This window comes from Anabrus simplex, chromosome 10 (assembly GCF_040414725.1).
Source record: "Anabrus simplex isolate iqAnaSimp1 chromosome 10, ASM4041472v1, whole genome shotgun sequence".
Taxonomy (NCBI): domain Eukaryota; kingdom Metazoa; phylum Arthropoda; class Insecta; order Orthoptera; family Tettigoniidae; genus Anabrus; species Anabrus simplex.
Window position 1 is genome coordinate 82,492,640 of NC_090274.1, and position 20,135 is coordinate 82,512,774.

The following is a 20,135-nucleotide window of genomic DNA, read 5'->3' on the forward strand; positions in this document are numbered from 1 at the left end:
TGGGTGTTCTTCCTTTTGTTGTCGTAGGCAGGAGAGCAACACTCTGCAACAATTGCTCGGCAAATGCTGTGAGAAATTCTGTATAATGCAGCCACCTGCCAGTAATGTTCATGAACACAATGTATAAATTGAAGATAGCCATGTCCAATACATACAGCATTCTCTCTTTATAACCCTTGATAGTCCATCGCGTTACAGGGAAACATGCAAGAACTTTGTCTTGATGATATACTGCATTCATTTTCCGGTTGTATCTTCCAATACCCTTGGGGTTTTTCACTACTTCCTCCCCTCCACCTCGTTTTGTTTGCATTTTCACATCAAAGTCCAAGTCTTCATCAACATTTTATAGCAAGAATATTATAAACTGTCATACTAATAGCTTCACCTTTCATCAGTTTTACTGTGTGGGACTCTGGAAGGACGTTCTTCCTGCTACAGCATAAGGTACTCACAGCATGAGTTCAATTCACCAACAAGTTGTGAAAATGTTCAGGAGAAACACCACTTACGAAAATATATGAACATGGTTCAAGTTTGCTTCCATTAGTTCCAACCCTGCTGATTTTGCTGCTGGAATAACATCCTGTTTGCCTTGTCTGGTAAAAATTTTGAACTGGGAACAGTATCCAGAAGCACTTTGACAGAATTTACAATAATAACAAACTTGGCTTTTTTTGGAGGGATTGTATTGAACAAATGGGAGTCTACGTAGAAATTTCATAACACTGTAATCAGTACCTATATATCTGTCAAAATTGTTGGTATTCTGAAACTTTGTTTGCAAATATGAAATAACTGGTGTGATTTTTCTTAAACAGTCACTTGGATCTGTAAACATGTCATCAGAGAAGTGCAGAAATCATGAAATTTGACAGAATAGTTCAAATGTCATAGTCTCTTAAAATATTTTACTTGCTAAATCTTCCTGTTAGACCTGCACAATTTGAGTTTGGGTTTTCTTACCTGACTCGTGAGAATCATCAGCAAAATATACACTTTTATATCTTCAACCATGCAAGGATACCATTCACTGTCACATTATAGATTTTTCTCATCAAATTATTTGCCTGGAAAGCATCATAATCATTGGTTCCTATCACAATCATTTCGTAGAACTCATCCCCAAGATTTTCTGAACACACATCTAATACAGTCTTCTCAATTCAATGTCACTGAGACCAGAAACACCAGTGTATTGGAAATGTTTGACAAATTCCATATGGAAGATCCATCTCGTAAAGCAGTGATGCTACCTCGGTCTTCGTTTACATCGTCCATGCTGTCGTCATCACTAGAATCATTTCCCTATCACTATCATTATTAGTGTAAGAAATAGCACAGTCTTCTGAAGAAAAATCATTCTCATCATCATTTTCTAACCACTTGAAGATATCTACATAATCATCAGCCATGTTTGTTTACTAACAAGCACAAACAGTATTCTGTGGTCTGGGAAGGTTGAATTCCATTTACACTGGTGTCCAAAGTTAAGCATAAGTTACGAGTAAGGAGGGCAACAGGAAATAGACCGCAAATCGCACGACATATGTACCAATTCAAAGATATAAACTACATTTTTGTGTCCGTATTGAACTGGGATCACAGAGTTAAGCTTTTGAGGTTCAACCTTTAAAATACAAATTACGAGTTGTATAAGATATTATTTACTACATTTATTTAATAATGGTACCAGTTTTGACATTTATATGTCATCATCAGCCATAAAATACATAAGAACTCAATTGAAAAAGGACGTAATAATTAAAATTGACGTTATGATACATAAACACATACTGTACATAGATTTTTAACAATAAAAGATTAAAAACTTCTAATATGTCATTGACATATAAAATTCTTTTGAAACGCTTATTTACGCTATGTGCTGAATATAATGATCTTTGAAGTTAGGCCCCTTAAAACAACAAGCAAAATAGTTTTAAAAAATTAGCAATCACTTGATACACTGTTTTTGTTGATCTGTTTATGTGCTAATACTCAAATCATTGCATGTCATATTTACGGTTGCATTTGAATCTTTGGCGATAATTTTCCATCCTTTAAGACGCTTGTTATTCAAAAGTTGTCAAAGTTAAAATGTAATTTTAGTTGATAACACCTTGTTTATGTAAAGAACTTGTAGAAATATGCATTAGAATATCTTGTTACACTGGTTGTTTCAAAAGGCTTGTTGTGTTCGTTAAAATTATACATTGATGTATTGATAAAATTATAAATTAAAAAATGGTTGTCCTTCTCTTCTGATGCAATTCAGGTGAACAAAAATTTCCCAGTTCAATCGGAAGGATTTGAATCAGCCTGAAGCGAAAAGAAAACAAATAATTATAAGTATTAATATATAATGGGCCTGGACAAGCTAAAGTATGAGTAATATATGGTATAAGTGGCTCACCTTGGACAGCGTGTTAACAAGCTACAGTTTGTGAGAAGGTACGGACTAATACTGACGGGTGGAGTGTAGTGAGGTAGGTGGCAGAGAGGGAGGGGTCTAAGGCCAACGTGTGAACAACCTGGTAGGGCTTTGTAACGTGATAGGGTATTGTTTACCTCCCTAAATATTGACCGTCTATTCGAAAGATCGACACATCTAAAGATTTTAATTAAAAAAACAAAGAGAATGTTAGCTTTTTGAGATTTTGTTCAGCTTCGAATTGGAGTTAAAGAACTGATCAAAGGGAAGGAAGCATTCCGCTGTGTCGTCAAGAACAGGGCGTTTGTTTACATTCATATTGTACCCGGATGAGATAGGCCCTAGATATCACGATTTCTTGGTTATAATATAAATACAGATATATGGGAATGATAATTTACGTACAGTGTCAGTTTGTGTGGACGGAAGGATTTCAACATAGACATATCGCGACAGTCCGTCGCCACAGTTAAGCTTGTCATTATGGGGAGAATGTTTTTGGTCAGAAGCTAAGAGGATTAAATCTAGAGCTCACTACAACAGAAGTAATGACTAGAAAGAAGTGAAAGAATATTTATTTCTGAACAAGGGCGAGTCAGGTGCATCACCGATACGAAGAATATGACGTATGAGGATTTCCACCGCCTCGAGGCATTTTGTGTTGTCAGGTTGCAACGAAGATATTTTAAACTAACCAATGCGGTGTTGACCAATGGAAAAATTTATCATAGGCCCGCAGATAAACCAACATAAGAGAAACTCAGAGTGAACTCCAGTTAGCTTCTCCAATAACAATAATTAAATTATTCCAACCACAGAATTGAATAGAGGGGATTTTTATCATATCATTCCCATGTTGATTAATAGTAATTGTAATAAATTAAAGTAATGAATTCGTGGAAATGACCCACGCTATCTCGCCATTGGTCAAGAAGAGCACGCCATCAGGGACGCCGACTTCGCGCGCGAAAGGTGGAGGACAGGAATTAAGTGATATTTCCATGATCACTGAACGATATGAGTTCAGAATACGACACATGAATGTGTATCGCAAGTTTATTAAGTGGGATAAATCAAGAGATCCAAATCCACCTGCATATGCCGATTTAGGATAACCAACCCCCCTCCCCATGAGATGACCGCGGATGATCCCGGCGGGAAACCAGATCGTCCATAAATAACCAGTAGTGGGATCTCACATCACCCAGTTGTTACCAGTCACCAGTTGTGACCAGTCGAGCTTCACATCAACCAGTCGTTTGAAATAATTTGTTACGCTGACACGGTGACTCTGTAATTCAGTACCAGAAAACTCATTATAGATTTTGTTAGAATGAAAGTACCTTAGTAGTCATGAAGGTGAAGACGAACAGTGATAATTATTCAGTATATCGAGTGTAAATTATCAGTATCACTGTATGTGAAATTAATACATTTCTCAACATTTCATGTGTTGGAATTTAAAGGATCGACAGGAACGTGGATAATACTTTTGAAGGCAGTGTTCTGAGCCTGAAATACTGTAAATATTTCATGATAGACGGCGTAACTATTACTGTAGCAGGGAACTGTAGGAGCGAGGCGATCACGAGACGGCATCGTATACTTCAGGAAGTGCGGATTGAAGAACGCGATACGCGCCGGTTCGAATGAAACGACACTTCGTCGTAATGTGTCACTACGTGTGATTCGGGCTCAAGGAAGAATAATTGTGCAAATGTAATGGGTCTAGAGGCATCTATAAGTGTTTTTTGTATAAATTAATGTAAATTCTGTAAGTAAGGTATTAATCATGGGTAGTCACCCAGAAATGTTTTACTGTGTTAAGTTTATAAAGTGCGATATGATGGATGAGTAAATTACCATGGGGCCTTGAGGCTTCTCATCCGCTACGAGACAATGGAATTCTACCTAGGAATGAGTACACAAATGTAATATTTGGGGATGTTATCGCGACTAAACGGGGTTCAATGTAGATTAATTATGGTTACTTAACATGGTCCGCCTCCCGAATCCATGATTTTATTTTTTTGTTAGACGGACGAACTAATGTATATTAACGTAATAATGGGTTAGATTAATTAATTTGAGTATCTGTTTGTTGTATATAATGTAAATATGGGATATATTTCTTTCAATTAATGCATGCTGTTTGTAATACTTTGATTTAAGTTCATTTCAAGTGTTAAATTCCTTTTTGTTCTAACCCATTTATTTGATTTTCAATCACGGCGGTGATTATTTGTATTTTAGTTAGGAATATTTTCTACCAGACAGCCAGATTATTAAAGTGCTAGAGTATGTAAAATTTGTGTTGCGTACGGAAGGTCGTAATAATAATAATAATAATGTTCTATCTGCTTTGGGCGTTCCTAAGTTCTATATAATAATAATAATAATAATAATAATAATAATAATAATAATAATAATAATAATGCTCGGTGTGTTTGCGAGAAAGAAATAATAATAATGTTTCTGAGTTGGCAAAGGAAAGTACATTAATAATAATAATAATAATAATATTTTGTGCGTTTGCAAGTTAAAGTATAATAATAATAATGACAGTGCTTCGTGAGTTAGCTAGTGCAAATAATAATCAATGTGGAGATGACATGTAGCGTTAAAGACTTTAATTCGCGTAATCAGTTTGATTTTACGTAAATTGTTGATTTCACGTTTGGACTTTATTTTAACCATTAAAATTTGTTTAAAAGCGATAAAGGCACGTGAATTAGAATGGTCACGATATGTGGAAATCCCAGAGTGGTTTGAGCCCATATTTAGAGTTGGAAGTCATGAGGGACGAATATCCGGCTTGAAATAAATTGAGCCGTACTGTTTGTAATGATGAAATAGATGAATCTCAAGGCCTAAGATGATATAAAATGCATATTCCGGTGTTATGAGTGGCAGATCCACGCACCGAGGATTAATTTACGAATTAAATGTTTGAAGAGTTCCAATAAAAGGAAATGTACTTCAAATTGGAAGGAATAGTTTAGCAATCGCCGGCATTGGAGGTATTTGCCCAGTCGCGATGTGCCATAGGTTGTGAGATGCGTCTTGGGAGGACGTGTGTCCCCATATAAATTAACGGCAGTACGAAACTGAAGGTACGGTCCCGAATACCGTGTTGTCCCGACCGACATAAAGCAGATCTTGGTGGTTCATAACGGGATTTAACATATGTGACTAAATTCTAAAAAGAGGAAATTAAAATATCAACTTTCCATTTTAATAATAATAATAATAATAAGAATAATGATAATAATAATAATAATAATAATCCAAGTGAATCTTGTTTTAAATCAATTGCTTAGTACCAAAGTAGACTGAAACTGCAAAAGCTTATGCATTTAACCATAAATATCGCTAACTTTAGTGTAACACGTGAATTTAAGTTACCATAATAATAATAATAATAATAATAATGAAAAGTTGAAGAAGCAGAAGATGAAGAACTTGCAATAGTAATTTGAGAATAATAATTATGATGACAGAAAATGAAGTTATTTTTGGACGATGACTAATAATAATAATAATAATAATAATATTTATTAGGAAACTGATCATTAAATTGTGCGGATAAATTACGAGGAAGAACGACCCTTCGTTTGAAACGTCGGCAAGGGTTGGCATATAATCATCCCAGATGACAAATTATAATAATCAAATATAGGATTATAATTGAAAATTATGATAATAAATTAATTGATGCTAATCAAAGAATATAATAATGATCAGATTAAGAATGATAATGATATTATTTAATAATCATAGGAGGATATGTTAGGGACAGTCGTCATGTTTCGAACTGCTCAGAACCAGATGTTGGGTTTTCACGGGGGAGATTGTTAGCGTTATATGCGAAGATAACCCACGGACGGCACATGTCTTCATTGTCAGAGCGTAGTAATGAACCTTTCCGTACGTCTCGTCGTATTGACAAGTGTAAATATTGAAATAGGCTTTGAGTTAATGAACTCTACCTGGCGTGTTTGTGAATCTGGAAATAATAGGCTAGAGTTTGTCCATACCATAAATTCCCGTTTTTCGAGGCGATAACATTTCCACGGTGGGTGTCCGGCTCACCAGAATGTACATACCGGAAGTGTCTCATGTCCAAACGGAACGAGGAGATGACAGTAAATAGTTACTGTCATGCCTTCGTCTCTGAAAGAAGATCTCCAGCGATGAAACGTCCACTCATACGGATGTGAATTCGACCCCCAGTAACCAATTGGGGGCGAATCCACCAAATGTTTTACACTACCAGAGTAGTGAGGTAAATCCAGGTAGTATGTCATTTATTTTTCAGGATGGAAGTGCCCCAATGTAATAATTGTCATCATGTGTAGTTTGCAAAATAAGTGAATAAATTGCTCCTCATTGCAATTTCAATAGGAAACAGTTTCTATATCTTTTATTGTAGTTAGTCCAGTATGCCCATGGAATTTAAGTTGTCACTTCCCAGTCCTATTGTGGAGTCAAAAATTTGTATCCATGAATGAGTCGTCCCCCGTTACCTTAATTTGCATGCCCCGTTCATCCCTGTGTTCATTTGATGCGCCGATACATAATTAGATTTTCTTTATTAAATTTATTTTTTCATCTTCTTCGAACTGATCACCCCTGAGATTAATGCTAGTCTGGGACTCAGGATGTGAGCGGGTGCAATATAAACCTTAAACCCTGTTTTATGTTACTGAAGTTATGCTTGAAACCTTGAATGTGTTGTCTGACTGCTGGGTATCTATTATGTTTTATGGCATTTACACGCTCCAGTGTATCTGATTTTGAAGCTCCTTCCAGTTTGTCCAATATACGAGGACTCACAGTTTTGACATTGGAACCTTTAGACACTTTTTAAATATAAATATCAGTTTTATTATTTGAGCTGGTATTATATATGATGTCCATATTTCCATTATCAGCTCGGTTTGCGATTTGAGTGTTATGTTTGTTCAAAATATTTGTAATGCTGTAAATATCTTCTCTGAATTTATAGAGCTCATTATTAATTAACGCAGATATTGCTTGAATTCAACTTAAACTATAGAGAAAACTAAGCGTGATCATTATTGAACCTTAAATTCGGAGAAGATATTTACAGCATTACAAATATTTTGAACAAACATAACACCCAAATCACAAACCGAGCTGTTAATGGAAATATGGACATCATATATAATACCAGCTCAAATAATAAAACTGACTTTTATAAAAAGAAATGTGTCTACAGATTCCAGTGTGAAGACTGTGAGTCCTCGTATATTACACAGACCGCGATGAGCTTCAAAATCAGATACATGGAGCATATAAATGCCATAAAACACAATAGATTCTCGGCAGTCAGACAACACATTCAAGATTTCAAGCATAACTTGAGTAACATAAAACAGGATTTAGAGGTTCTTATGAATGTAAACAACGGCCCTGTTCTCGACATCACAGAGGAATGCTTAATTCACTTGGATCAGTTCTTTAACTCAAATTCGAACCTGAGCGAAATCTCAGAAAAACTAACATTATCTTTGATTTTTTAATTAAAGACTTTAGATGTGTCGATCTTCCCAACAGGCTGTGAATATTTAGCATGATACATAATACCCTATCACATTACAAACCCGTACCACACTGTTCACAGGACCGACCTTAAGCCCCTCCCCCTATCCTCTCCTTCCTCAACCTGCTCCTCCCCTGCCGCTCTCCTCACCTGATATAACCTACCTTTCTACACTCCACCTGCCAGTATTAGTTCGTACCTTCTATAAACTGTAGCTTCTGCTATCCATGATGAGCCACATATAGTGTATATTACACACACCTTAGCTTGTCTAGGCCCCTTATATTTTAATACATATAATTCCTTTGTTTTGATTTTGCTTCAGGCAGATTCATATCCTTACGATTGAACTGGGAAATTTTAGTTCACCTGTATTACATCAGAAGAGAAGACGGAAGGACAATCAATTACCATTAACCGTTTCTTACTTTTAATTTTATTAATACATCATTGTATGATGTTAATGAAGGCAACATGCCTTTCGAGGCAACGAGTGTAATGAGATATACTAATGCATATTTCTACAAGTTCTTTACATGAACAAGGTGTTATCAACTAAAATTACATTTTCACTTTGGTAACATTTGAATAACAAGTGCATTAAAGGATGGACAAATTATCGCCAAAGATTCAAATGCAACCGTAAGTATGACCTGTAAGGATCTGAGTATTAGCACATAAACAGATCAACAGAAAGAGTGTATCAAGTGATTGCTATAAGTTTTTTTGCTGTTTTATTCAGCACACAGTGTGAATAAACATTTCAAGAGATTTATATACATCAATAACTTGCCAAAGCTTTTTAAACTTTTATTGTTAAGAAGGTATGTATGTATTTATGTATCATATCAATTTTAATTATCATGGACTTTCCCAATTGTGTGATTATTAAATTTTTTGGCTGATGATGACCTTTAAATGTCAGAACCGGTACCGTTATTGAATAAATGTTGTAAATAATATCTTGTACAACTAGTAATTTGTATTGAAGAGGTTGAAGCTTCAAAAATTTATCATTGTGATATGCAGATGGCAACCTTACTCGTTCACTCTGTTTAGGAAAGGATTGTTCCCAGCTTTGACTAGTGGCGTAACCGCACACAGCCAGTGCCTGCATCCCATACTCACTCAGTCGTGTTTGCCCTGTTATAGTATGCAGAGTGTAATCTCGTGGTGAACATGCAATGGCACAACGATGCCATTTGTACACCGTTTTGCAGGGTAGATTTCTTGGTCACCTGGAAGCAGGCAAGACACAGACCGAAGTCACCATATCCTTGAATGTGCCACAGAGTATCATTTCCAGTCTTTGGAGATGATTTCGAGACACAGGAGATGTTAGTGTAGGCCAGTACCAGGTCGACCAAGTGTTACCACCCCACAGCAGGACCGAAATCTGGCCTTGACCGCCCGAGGAAATCGGAAAGAATCAGCAAGACAATTGTCGGTGGAGCTTTCAGCTGTCTCAGGGGTTGCCGTTTCCCAGCAAACTGTGTAACGGATGCTCTGAAGAGCAGGGTTGTTTGACCGATGTCCAGCGGTGTCCGTCCCGCTCACTCTGGCACAGAGACGGGCCCGTTTACTGTGGATCCATCAATATCGAGACTGGACCACGAATGAATGGAGGCATATGCTCTACACAGATGAATCCCACTTCAGTTCGCAGAATGATTCCCATCGCCCATTAATCTGGAGAGAACCGGGTAGGCGATACAACTGCAAGAACATCGTGGAACAGGACATGTATGATGGTGGTGGTGTCATGGTATGAGGCGGCATCAGGTTGATGGCCATACGGACAAGCACATCTTTCTGGTTGGTCGGAGAAACACTGTTTATGCTCGAAGAGACAGGGATGAGGTGCCGAGACCACATGTTTGACTCTTCAGAGGTGCAATTGCTCCAGACTACTTCTTAATGGACGATAATTTATGACTGCACCATGTTGCTCTGGTGGATGAATTTCTGGCTGGAGAAGTCATTCATCGCATGGACTGGCCAGTGAGGTCTGAGGATCTGAATCCTATAGACATGCCTGGGTTCCATTGGGGAGGCGATTTGCATCCCGTCAGCTTCCACCTAGGACCCTCCAGGACCTTCGCATTGCCCTTTAGGAGGAATGGTATCGACTTCCACAAGAGCTCTTTGACCATCTGATAGAAAGCATGCCACGTCGCTGCAAAGCATTTGTGGCCGTTAGGGGTAACCATACATCCTATTAACAGCTTATTTTGTTGTAGAAGACATTGCTAAATTTTGTTAGTTGTTGGCAGTGTTGTACCTTAGCTATCAGAACCTTTCTGAAACATTTTTTGGACGCGTTGTGTGACATATCGTGTGTGATTCAGCTTCCGTTTGTTCAGCAGTCCATCTGACATTCCTATCAGGTGGTATGGCCTTGTTTAGTGATTATGCTTAACTTTGGACACTGGTGTAGAAGTTTCACTGAACTTCAAGGAGTAATCTACATGCGGCACAAGACTTATCACCTGCTAGTAACTAAAACTACAAACGTATGTAGGTTGGTACAGAACAGTTCCGAGCACCATGAAGCAAGTTGTAAATAGAAACTTGGAACTTTAATAGTAGCAAATATTCAATTACAATTCATACAAAAGATATGAATGTACCAGCATTGTGTACGTCTTGTTACCAATGATATGCACATTATAGGATAATTATTGCAGCACCTGCTATTTTGATAGTTCAAATGGAACGGTTTACTGCCTGACCAATGTCTGAAACAGTTCTCTAGCAAAGGCCCCAACGTGGTTCCTGAATCTTGTGAATCAAATTGAAGTCACAATGGCGTAAATCTGTGGTTTATAGTATATGGTGCAACCGAAAACATCAGCCACATTTGCACTGTATGCGGCCGTGCATTGTTGTGGGAAATGATGGGTAATACGCATTGACGGTATGCTGTGGAGGAACATAGTACATTAGGATAAAACGATCACAATCATACATGAGTAAAACAATAACTTTCACATGGCTGGGGTTCTCATGTACTCTCAATCTTTGTAGTTTCCAGTAATGATGACATTATTTCGATCAGCGTTTCAGCTGTGACTCATACAATGTAGACCGTGTCTCATCCAGCGTAACGATATTGCATAAGAAAGCGTCTTCTTCGTACTTACAGTACTTCAAATGGTTACGAGCAGCATCATATTGTAATCATTTCTGCATTTCCGTTGAATCACGCTGAACCCATTTAGATGAAATTTTTATTATGCCCACATGTTCCTTCTAATATGAAGCACAGTCATATTCGCTAACCCGATGTCTTGGGCCAGCTCACATTTCATATGACATCGACAAGTGTCCATTAACACGGCAAGAGCAAGCACTTCTCCTTCACTGACAGTAGGATGACCTGGCTGACACACGTCTGCCACTTATTGGTGTCCCTCGTTAAAGGCTTTTACCCACTTTGCCACTGTCCTGTAAGGCTATGCAGTTTCGCTGCATGCTTCTTGAACACTTTGAGGACATTCTCTTGTACGACCTCTTGCACATAAAATCATGATACAATTCCATTGTTCCTGTTTCAAGAACATTGTGGAAACACTGACATAGATTGCCATCTAACCCGAAGCTGTATTCATTATGCCAGTTTGCATGCGTGTGATGTGATAATGTATGCTCTGAAATAAGGTTGGTATACAACTAACGTGTGCTGTCAGTGACATTGTTAGATTCCATTGCATTGCGTCTCATCCGCAGTGTTGTCACTTTTAAAGTTCCAACCATCTTATCTTCCATACCTCAGATTGCCTTCATTTTATAGAGCTAAGTAAACATTATTTCTGTTTTCATCCACCTGTGGTGTACTTAATCTTCATATGACCAGTCCATTGAAAATATTTTATGGATATATCTGGAGAATCGCCTGTTTCCAGCATGTTTCTTCTCATGAAGTTAATATAGATTGTTGTTTAAAGCTTTGTTGTTGTGAACAAATGGGGTTGCTTTTCCGGTATAAAATTTTACATTAAAGTTAATATAATTTTACATGTGTTTCGTGTCATATCCATAGATGCAGCTGATCCGGAGGAATTGAGCCCTGAGATTTTCCATGGAAGTGGTACCCATGAGCTTTGGATCCTTCATTTTTTGTTTATTTGAGTATTTGCTACACAGTGAATGGGAGGTTCTTCTCTTTTTCTGGTTGCTAGTTTCAAAATATTTGATATTAGTTTTGATCCTTCAACTGACATTACTAAGGTTTAGATTGATGAATTCAATTGAATATTGCTCTGTTGATGAAATAATCAATGACCTTTAACTAAATTGAAGTGGAAGATTCACTAGTGAGGAAGTGAAGTGTAAGGTTTCTCTCATTCAAAAAACTTGGGAGATATGAGTAACATTAAACTAACATTGCATACAAAGTCAAGTGTAGACTACTTCAGATGAATGGCAATTTAAAAAAAAATGTTAAGCTGTTCTGTTCATATCTGGAAAACATACTAGGTAATTTTAAACTCTTTGAACAGAGTCCTTTTAAGACCAAAGCAAAACCTGTGGCTCTACAGCTCTGATGTGCATTACCCTGTCAAGCAACCCCTGCTAAGCCTGATGGCCTGCAGTTTGTAAGTCAGTGTGTGGTGAGCAAAACAATTTTTCTTCGCCATTATACTTGGCTTTTTGGATTAAGGACTCTACCTCTCTGGCAATTAACAACTTCTTTGTTCTCATACAGCCTGACTGGACCAGCAACTAGTTGTCAGATTCTGATAATAATTTCTGACTTGTCCGAGAATCAATTTTGGGGCTTCCTGGAATATGGTGTTCTTGCTATCTGTGGAAAACATGGCCAGCATTGTCCTTTAAAATCTGAATGTAAATGTAGTAAATCTATATTAATAAAGCCTTCAGATTGTCTAGAGTCCATGAAAAGTCCAACAACTGACTATTTTTTGTACGAACTTGAACATGGAAGGCAAGGGACTGACCTTTCTCAAGTTAAAATCCAATGTATGTCTGTCTGACAATCAGAGTCATCTGTGGGAACACAAGATTCAAACAACTGTCCAGTCATTCAAGAACATATAATAGGATGAATGCGATGACAGGAAGTTGTGGGAAGAGAAGAAAAAAATTACAGAGATTGTTGTCTTTCAATTTTTCTTCTTCTTTTGCTCCCTCCTATTCTTATTATGAGTTTCCTTTTCTTGTTCCCGTTCATTATAATTTTAACCTGACACTTGTTTGCTTGTTCCTTTTTTACATTGGGACAATAAGTTGATATTTTTATTGTGCAACTATGCAGTTTATTTTGTCAGCTATGTCATGTCTGTTTATAAACTTTTACTCTAGTTATCTGTTTACTCTACATTTCTTATTTTGTTTTGCATATTTGTTCCTTACAGCCTTCCAGCAATGTTAAGAATGAAATAACTGTAGATGAACACACAGTAGGTCAGTTGGTCGCTTGTGTCAAAGAAGAAGACAAGTAAGTACTGCTTAGCTTAATTAGATTTTACACCCCTAACCCTCAACAATAAGGTGTCTATTAGTTTAGTTTAGTTTATTGCCTTTCTTATATGGCGGGGCTCAGGCTATGAAGCCTTTTATTATGCCAAACCATATTATACAACAGCTTTATAAAATCATTTTTACATATATTTCTAAAAATCACTAAAAGTAATTTACTTAACCTCTAAAATTTCTATCCTTATTGATAATTAAGAGCTAATTATTAAATTCATTTTGGTGAAATCTACTTTTTACATATTTGAGTACCACATTAAACATTTCCTTTTAAATAGCCTCGGATTGCCTATGCCTCTAATTTCAGCTGGGATTGAGTTCCAGGAACGTATGGTAGCAGGTATGAATGAGTTGTTGTACGAGTTACTGGGGTGAATGGGAATGGATAAGAGGGAACCTGTGGATGACCTTGAGGGAGCTCTATCGGAAGGGGAGAGGTATTTAAAGTCTGTTCTAAGATAGTCTGGTTTGCTCATTTGCAGAATACTGTGGAGAAGGGAAACAGCGTGGTATTTACGTCGTTCAGTCAATCTTAGCCACGACAGCTGAGAGAGGAAAGGGCTAATATGAGTTTGTATTGGGATATTTAATACGAATCGAGCACAAGCATTGTAGGCTCGCTGTAGTCGACATGAAAGTGTTTTGCTCATACTATTATAAACTACATCTCCGTAGTCAAATATTGGAAATATTAGACTCTGTACTAATAATTTTCTTGTGTTTCTTGGAAGGAAGTCCCTCATCCTTTTTGAAGAATTTAATGAGTAGAATACTCTTTGACAAATTTTTGTGACGTGTTCCGACCAACTTAAAAATTTATCGGATACTACTCCAAGGTTCTTTACATGATCGCTAAATGTTACTGGTATTCCACTGAGCATAACACTGGGTATATACGTGTTTTGTATTTTAGCATGAGATTTATACGTGCCAATTATGATGACCTGTGATTTTAATGGGTTCACTTTCAGGCCATGTCTGCTAGTCCAGTCATTAACATTTGCTAGGTCTTCGTTTAACTTAGTGATTGAATTGTTTAAGTCATTAGGCTTTGTGTGAATATATAACTGAATATCATCTGCATACAGGTGATATTTACAATTGGTCAGCGTCTCAGATAAGTCATTCATGTACAATGAGAACAAAAGTGGTGACAATACTCCTCCCTGAGCCACACCCATCTTAGTGGTTTGCCACGAAGATGTATCGTTTCCCACTGATACGCGCTGCTGGCGATCACTAAGATAGGAGTGTACCCAGGTTACAGTGCTGTAAGAAAATTTCAGCGCCTTAAGTTTAGCGAGTAATATGTCTCTGTCTACACAATCGAAGTCTTTGCTTAAGTCCAAGAGAACAAGTATAGTGTTTTGTCTTTTATCTATCGCTAGTTGCATGTCATTTGTCACTTTAACTAATGCAGTGGCAGTACTGTGGTTTTGTCTGAATCCCGATTGATATTTGTCAAGTAAGTTGTACTGTATAAGATATTCAGTCATTTGTTTATGTACTATTTTCTCCAACAATTTTCCTAATATAGGAAGGATACTTACAGGATGATAATCTTCGGGACTGTTGAGGTTGTTGTTTTTAGGGAAAGGTCGGATGATTGCATGTTTCCAATTAGAAGGAAATACTCCAGTCATGATATGCGTGACCGCTGGAAGTATGATGTCTATGATTCTTTTTAAAAGAGATAGGTTGATTCCATTATGGCCAGTGGACCCTGACTTTATTTCACTGAAGACTTCCCTAACGTCACTGGGGGTCACATGAGAAAAGTAGAACTGCTCGCCATTATGTCTTGTTTTTGAGGATATTCTGTTAATTACTGCTGCTTTGGTCTGTTCGTCAATCTGAGAGGATCGTGAGCTAAAGTATGAGTTTAGGTCAGCTAGTGGTACATTACAGTTGTTGCCATTTGTCTTGTTCTTACATAATCCCATTTCGCGAAGAGATTTCCAAATCTGAGTAGAATTTTGAGTGTTCAAAATATCATAAGAGTGACGTATTTTAGCATTTCTAATTAACTGTGTTGTTCTGTTTCGGAGTTTTTTATACTTTCCGAAATTGTCAGATGTAGGATATTTCACGTAATAATTATAGGCTGCGTCTTATTGTCATCTGGTCACGTATTTCTTGGGACAGCCATGGGTTTGAAGGTCTCTTTACCCTAACAGTGTATAGTGGTGCATGTCTGTCATACAGAGTCAGAAGTAGTCCGTTAAAATGATTTACTTTTCTGTCAATGTCATTTATGAATTGAATGTTGTGCCATGGTGTGTTAAGAGCATCTTCAAAAAATGCGTCTTCATTAAAGTGTTTAAAATCTCTATATGTAATTAATTTCGGCTTGAATTTAGGGCACTTCTAGGAATATGCAGCGTAAACCATGTCATGTCGGGAGAGACCGGGAACGGGCATTTGTCCATGAGTTAGGATTCGGTTGGTATTATTAGTAATTATTAGATCGAGGAGGTTCAACCTTTTCAATACTAATTAGGTATGTGTTTATGTTACAAATACCTTTTATTCAACTTGGGGACGGTTTCGACATATATAATGCGATCATCAGCCATAAAATGAATCACAAATATATAAGCAAAGACATAGTTAAAACTATAGCGGATACATATTGAAATATGTTCATTAAAAATCTACAACTGTCCATTCGGCACCGGTGTGAATGCTAATTATGCGTTGAGTAGCTCCTTCTGCAGACACGATGTGGAGTGAAGTCCTCGATATCCCAATATCTTGTGTTCAAAGCGAGCACAGTTCCATCCAGGTCATTCTCAAGTTCTGTCTCCTGTACTTCACTCATGGTTCGAACTTGTTGGTTTGATCATAGCTCATGAAAAAATTCCACAAAGTTAAAATAAGTCAGCCTGTAGTATCTAGTTATCAGCAGGCCACCTAGTTGGCATCACTCGGTATCTGAGCCAGTACAATGATTATTAATATTACCATCACAGTTCTTTTCTCCATATTGTAATAGGTGTTCTTGGTGTGTCTGGTTGACAGTGGCTTTGCAGTTATCCATTCTTGCAACATGACCTGTGCAGAGAATTAACCTGCTGTAAATTAGGCACTTGATTGTGTCTCCTTTCATACCTCTGTACATCTTTATTATTCTTCTTTTGAAATCCCCATTTCCTTCATTAGTGACACTTTGCAAATACCTTCTTTTTGTGATATTGAAATATTTACTGTCGCCTTCAGTGGCTTGTTAAGTTTCAAAGCCATTAAATATAATGGCTCGTATGATGGCACAGTAGATTTTCATCTTGGTGTTACTAGGTACATATTTTTAAATGTTGTTTCAGGTGGAAGAATAACATCAAAAACCTGCCTGGAATCTTCCTTATATTTCAAGGCCTGATTATTTGCAGTTGGATGAACATGTTCTGATGTACTCAATTTGTTTTCCGTACTCAGAATTTATTCTGACCTTTGATAATTTGATCTTGGGATCCAATGGCTAAAAATCCAGCAATGATCCACAATGGCTGGTGTGTTATATTCCATCGTCTGTATTTTGTTTAAACTTCTTCACCTCTATCACCTCATTATAAACACTGCTCCATGCAGTTTGGGGATATTTAAGTGTCTAAATGTCAAGTCTTTATTGCTCTACAACATTTAGCTTGGCCTCCGGTTGCTCTTTCACAATCTTTGTTCTTACATCTGACAGTGTAAGTAGTAGCTGATTTCTGCACAATCACAGGCAATGTATGGTAGAAATGTGAAACACCACTCACCCACTCATCACAATATTCCAAGAACTATCAAATCAATAAAAGTGAAATATGGTCATTAGTAACCGGTAAGCAACCTATTTGAGAAATGCATCCTGGTACGGTTAAATTAAGTGAGTAAACAGAAGCAAAAGTGGGGTTGATTCAGAGCGAGAGGTTGGCCTCGGCATCCTCAGTGTTCAGGCAGGTAGAAAGTATATTTTGGGATGGGAGTGTTGGCAACCCTGCCTCTTGTCTGGCTGTGTTGGATGAAAGTGAAGGATTCAAATGTTTAGTTTTGCAGGAATGCTATTCTTGAATATTTAAATCTGCAGCTCATCACAACAAAATAACCAGAAAGTAGTTCAAGATGGTGGCAAGCAGCTCCGTTGTGATATGAGTTCTCCGTGTTTGTGACGTGTTTCCAATGGTATAAAGTGTAATAACATCTGCAAAAGTAGTATCAGGGTACTCCTCCACAAACAGAGAATGGTATACTGATTTAGAATTTAAAAAGCAGTTATTAGTATCTAAATGTGAGATTAATTCTTGGGCATGGAGTAGATGTGAAGGTCTGCAGTCCACATCAGTAATGGGTATCAGATTTCTTTGGGGTTGGAGGGTTGCCAGAGGGAGCAAAGTTGCCAAACCGCCCGTATCATTTCACCACCTTGTGATGTGTTCAGTTGCTCTTTGTGTACATGTAGAATTGAACCTAGGACCAAACTCAGAAGTCTCATCAAATGCCTGTGTAGCGTGTGTAATTCTAAACATCATGTGAATCAGCTGTTTGTGACATGTACATTATTTTACTCACCAGTCGAGAGAACATGGGCAATGATTAATATATCTCTACTGTAGAAGATTAACTCAGGCGTGCAGACATGGTTATGTTGGAAATGTAGTTCTCCTCAATCTCAGAATCATTTTTAACCGGACATCAAATGATGTTAGCAACTCAGAATAGTGGACTGCACATAACAGGACAGTTACTGTGTTTTACAGCCTAAAGTATGTGAAGTGTAAACAGGCCGTTCTGGCCACTCTTGCTACTTTAGACCCACCAATTGTGTGCATTAGTGAGTCCAGGCTGAATTCGTCAGTCTATAACATAGAAGTTGTACCTCAGTCATACACAGTATTTAGGAAACCTCAGGGGGAGGATCACTTATTGCCACGAAACCTGAATTCAAACAAGTGCATTTTGAGCTGTTGGAAACCAAGGCAGAATTTGTTTTGGTGTAATTCATGTTCTCTGGAAGCAAGTTCCTTCTGAGTTCCATGTACCAAGCTCCGAACTCCACTGCTGACATCAATGAGGAATTACTACTGTTTCTAAGCCATGTACAAAATACACAACATTGATTTAAAAGTATCTAGAAGCCTGGTGATTTTATCTTGGAAATGTTCTGACAGAATGATCGACTTCACCTCCTGCCTTTTCCTATCAATTCATTAGCAGCAACTTTTGTTGTATTCTATATATATAAAGTAAGATGTCCTGACTGACTGATAATCAACACACAGCAAAACCTACTGGTGATAATTGCATGAAAATTTGAGGACATATTCCGGTCGTAGCTTAGACACGCACTAAGAAAGGATTTTTAAAAATTCCTATTTTAAAGGGGTGAAAAAGGTGGTATGTGATTTTACTTTTTGGTGAATTTCTCCATTTCTGTGAAAAATATTGTACTTATATTCATTCAGATATTTATTTTCACATATCATAAATAATAGTTTTAAAGAAATTTTAAAAATTCCGATTTTAAAGTTGTGAAAAGGGTTGATATGTGATTTTACCTTTGTGTTCAATATCTCCATTCTTTGAACACTATTATTCATATATATTCATTCAGTATTCCAAATCGTCTCAATAGTACAGCAAAAATCTTGCATTTCTTGAAAAGTCAACGGAAATATATTTATTTTCAAGATTTTCCAGATGAAATATTTCCCTTGCGCGCATGAATTTTTGGCTTTTGCTAATTAAAAATGGCCACGGCACTTTCCAACATTTAAGTGTGCGCGCCAATTCACTCCGCTTCTGTGTATTTTAAGACAGTAATAAACCAAATCCTTAAAGAAAATAAAATACAATTAACAGTATGTAGGCCTACATAATATACGAATGTTTGTGAGTGAATTCATGAGAAGCTATCTAACGCTGCGCAGATAGCGCAACGGTTAAGTCAACAGACTACAGACTGCAAGAATGCAGGTTCGAATCTACCTATTGGCGGCCTTCTTTTAACACAGGAATATTGTTTTATCAATGAGATTTATTACAGTTTTATATTTTGTTAGTGAGTTATGCAGCCGCTTACAGTTTAAGTGAATTATTTCATCCATACAACTGGTAAAACAGGCTAGGCGAAAGAAGTACCAGTTCGGAGCGTGCATGCGCCATTAGCAAAGCTGTCTATGGTTCGAAGATATGTCACTCATATTGACAAAGGAGAGACTGGAGGCAACTTGCATAATATTGTCGACCAGTAATGAAGTGAGTGTGATAGAACTCTTGAGCAATAAGCGTTTGAACCTTGGCAATCCTGGCTAATAACTATTCCTCCTCAGAAGAGTACCAACATTTCATATCAGAAGATTCAATGTACTGGTGTGTGATATTTCAAGGAGACAGTCTGAACATTAATGGTGAAGTTTTGCCACATTACATTGTTTCCATTGTAGGTGACGGTGCGTGTCTATTTAGATCTCTTTCTTACATTTTATATTCTACTCAGTTACGGCATAATGATGTTCATAAAGCTATAGTTTCGTAAGTTGTCTCCATTTTATCCGAAAATCATCTTGGTAATAACTAATCCTCTTCAAATTGTGCCGACTTTTCGAGTCAGAATATTCAACTTATGGTGGAACATGTGAGTTGACGGCAGCAGTC

General features: G+C 37.2%; 1 protein-coding gene across 1 annotated transcript in view; it reads left to right on the forward strand.

Moving 5' to 3' along the window:
* Positions 1–20,135, forward strand: part of LOC137502338 (uncharacterized) — a 71,897-nt gene that overhangs the window by 32,091 nt on the left and 19,671 nt on the right. Inside the window, exon 3 of the mRNA XM_068229342.1 lies at positions 13,379–13,461. Coding sequence (XP_068085443.1) covers positions 13,379–13,461 — 83 coding nt within the window. The remainder of the gene's footprint in view (positions 1–13,378; positions 13,462–20,135) is intronic.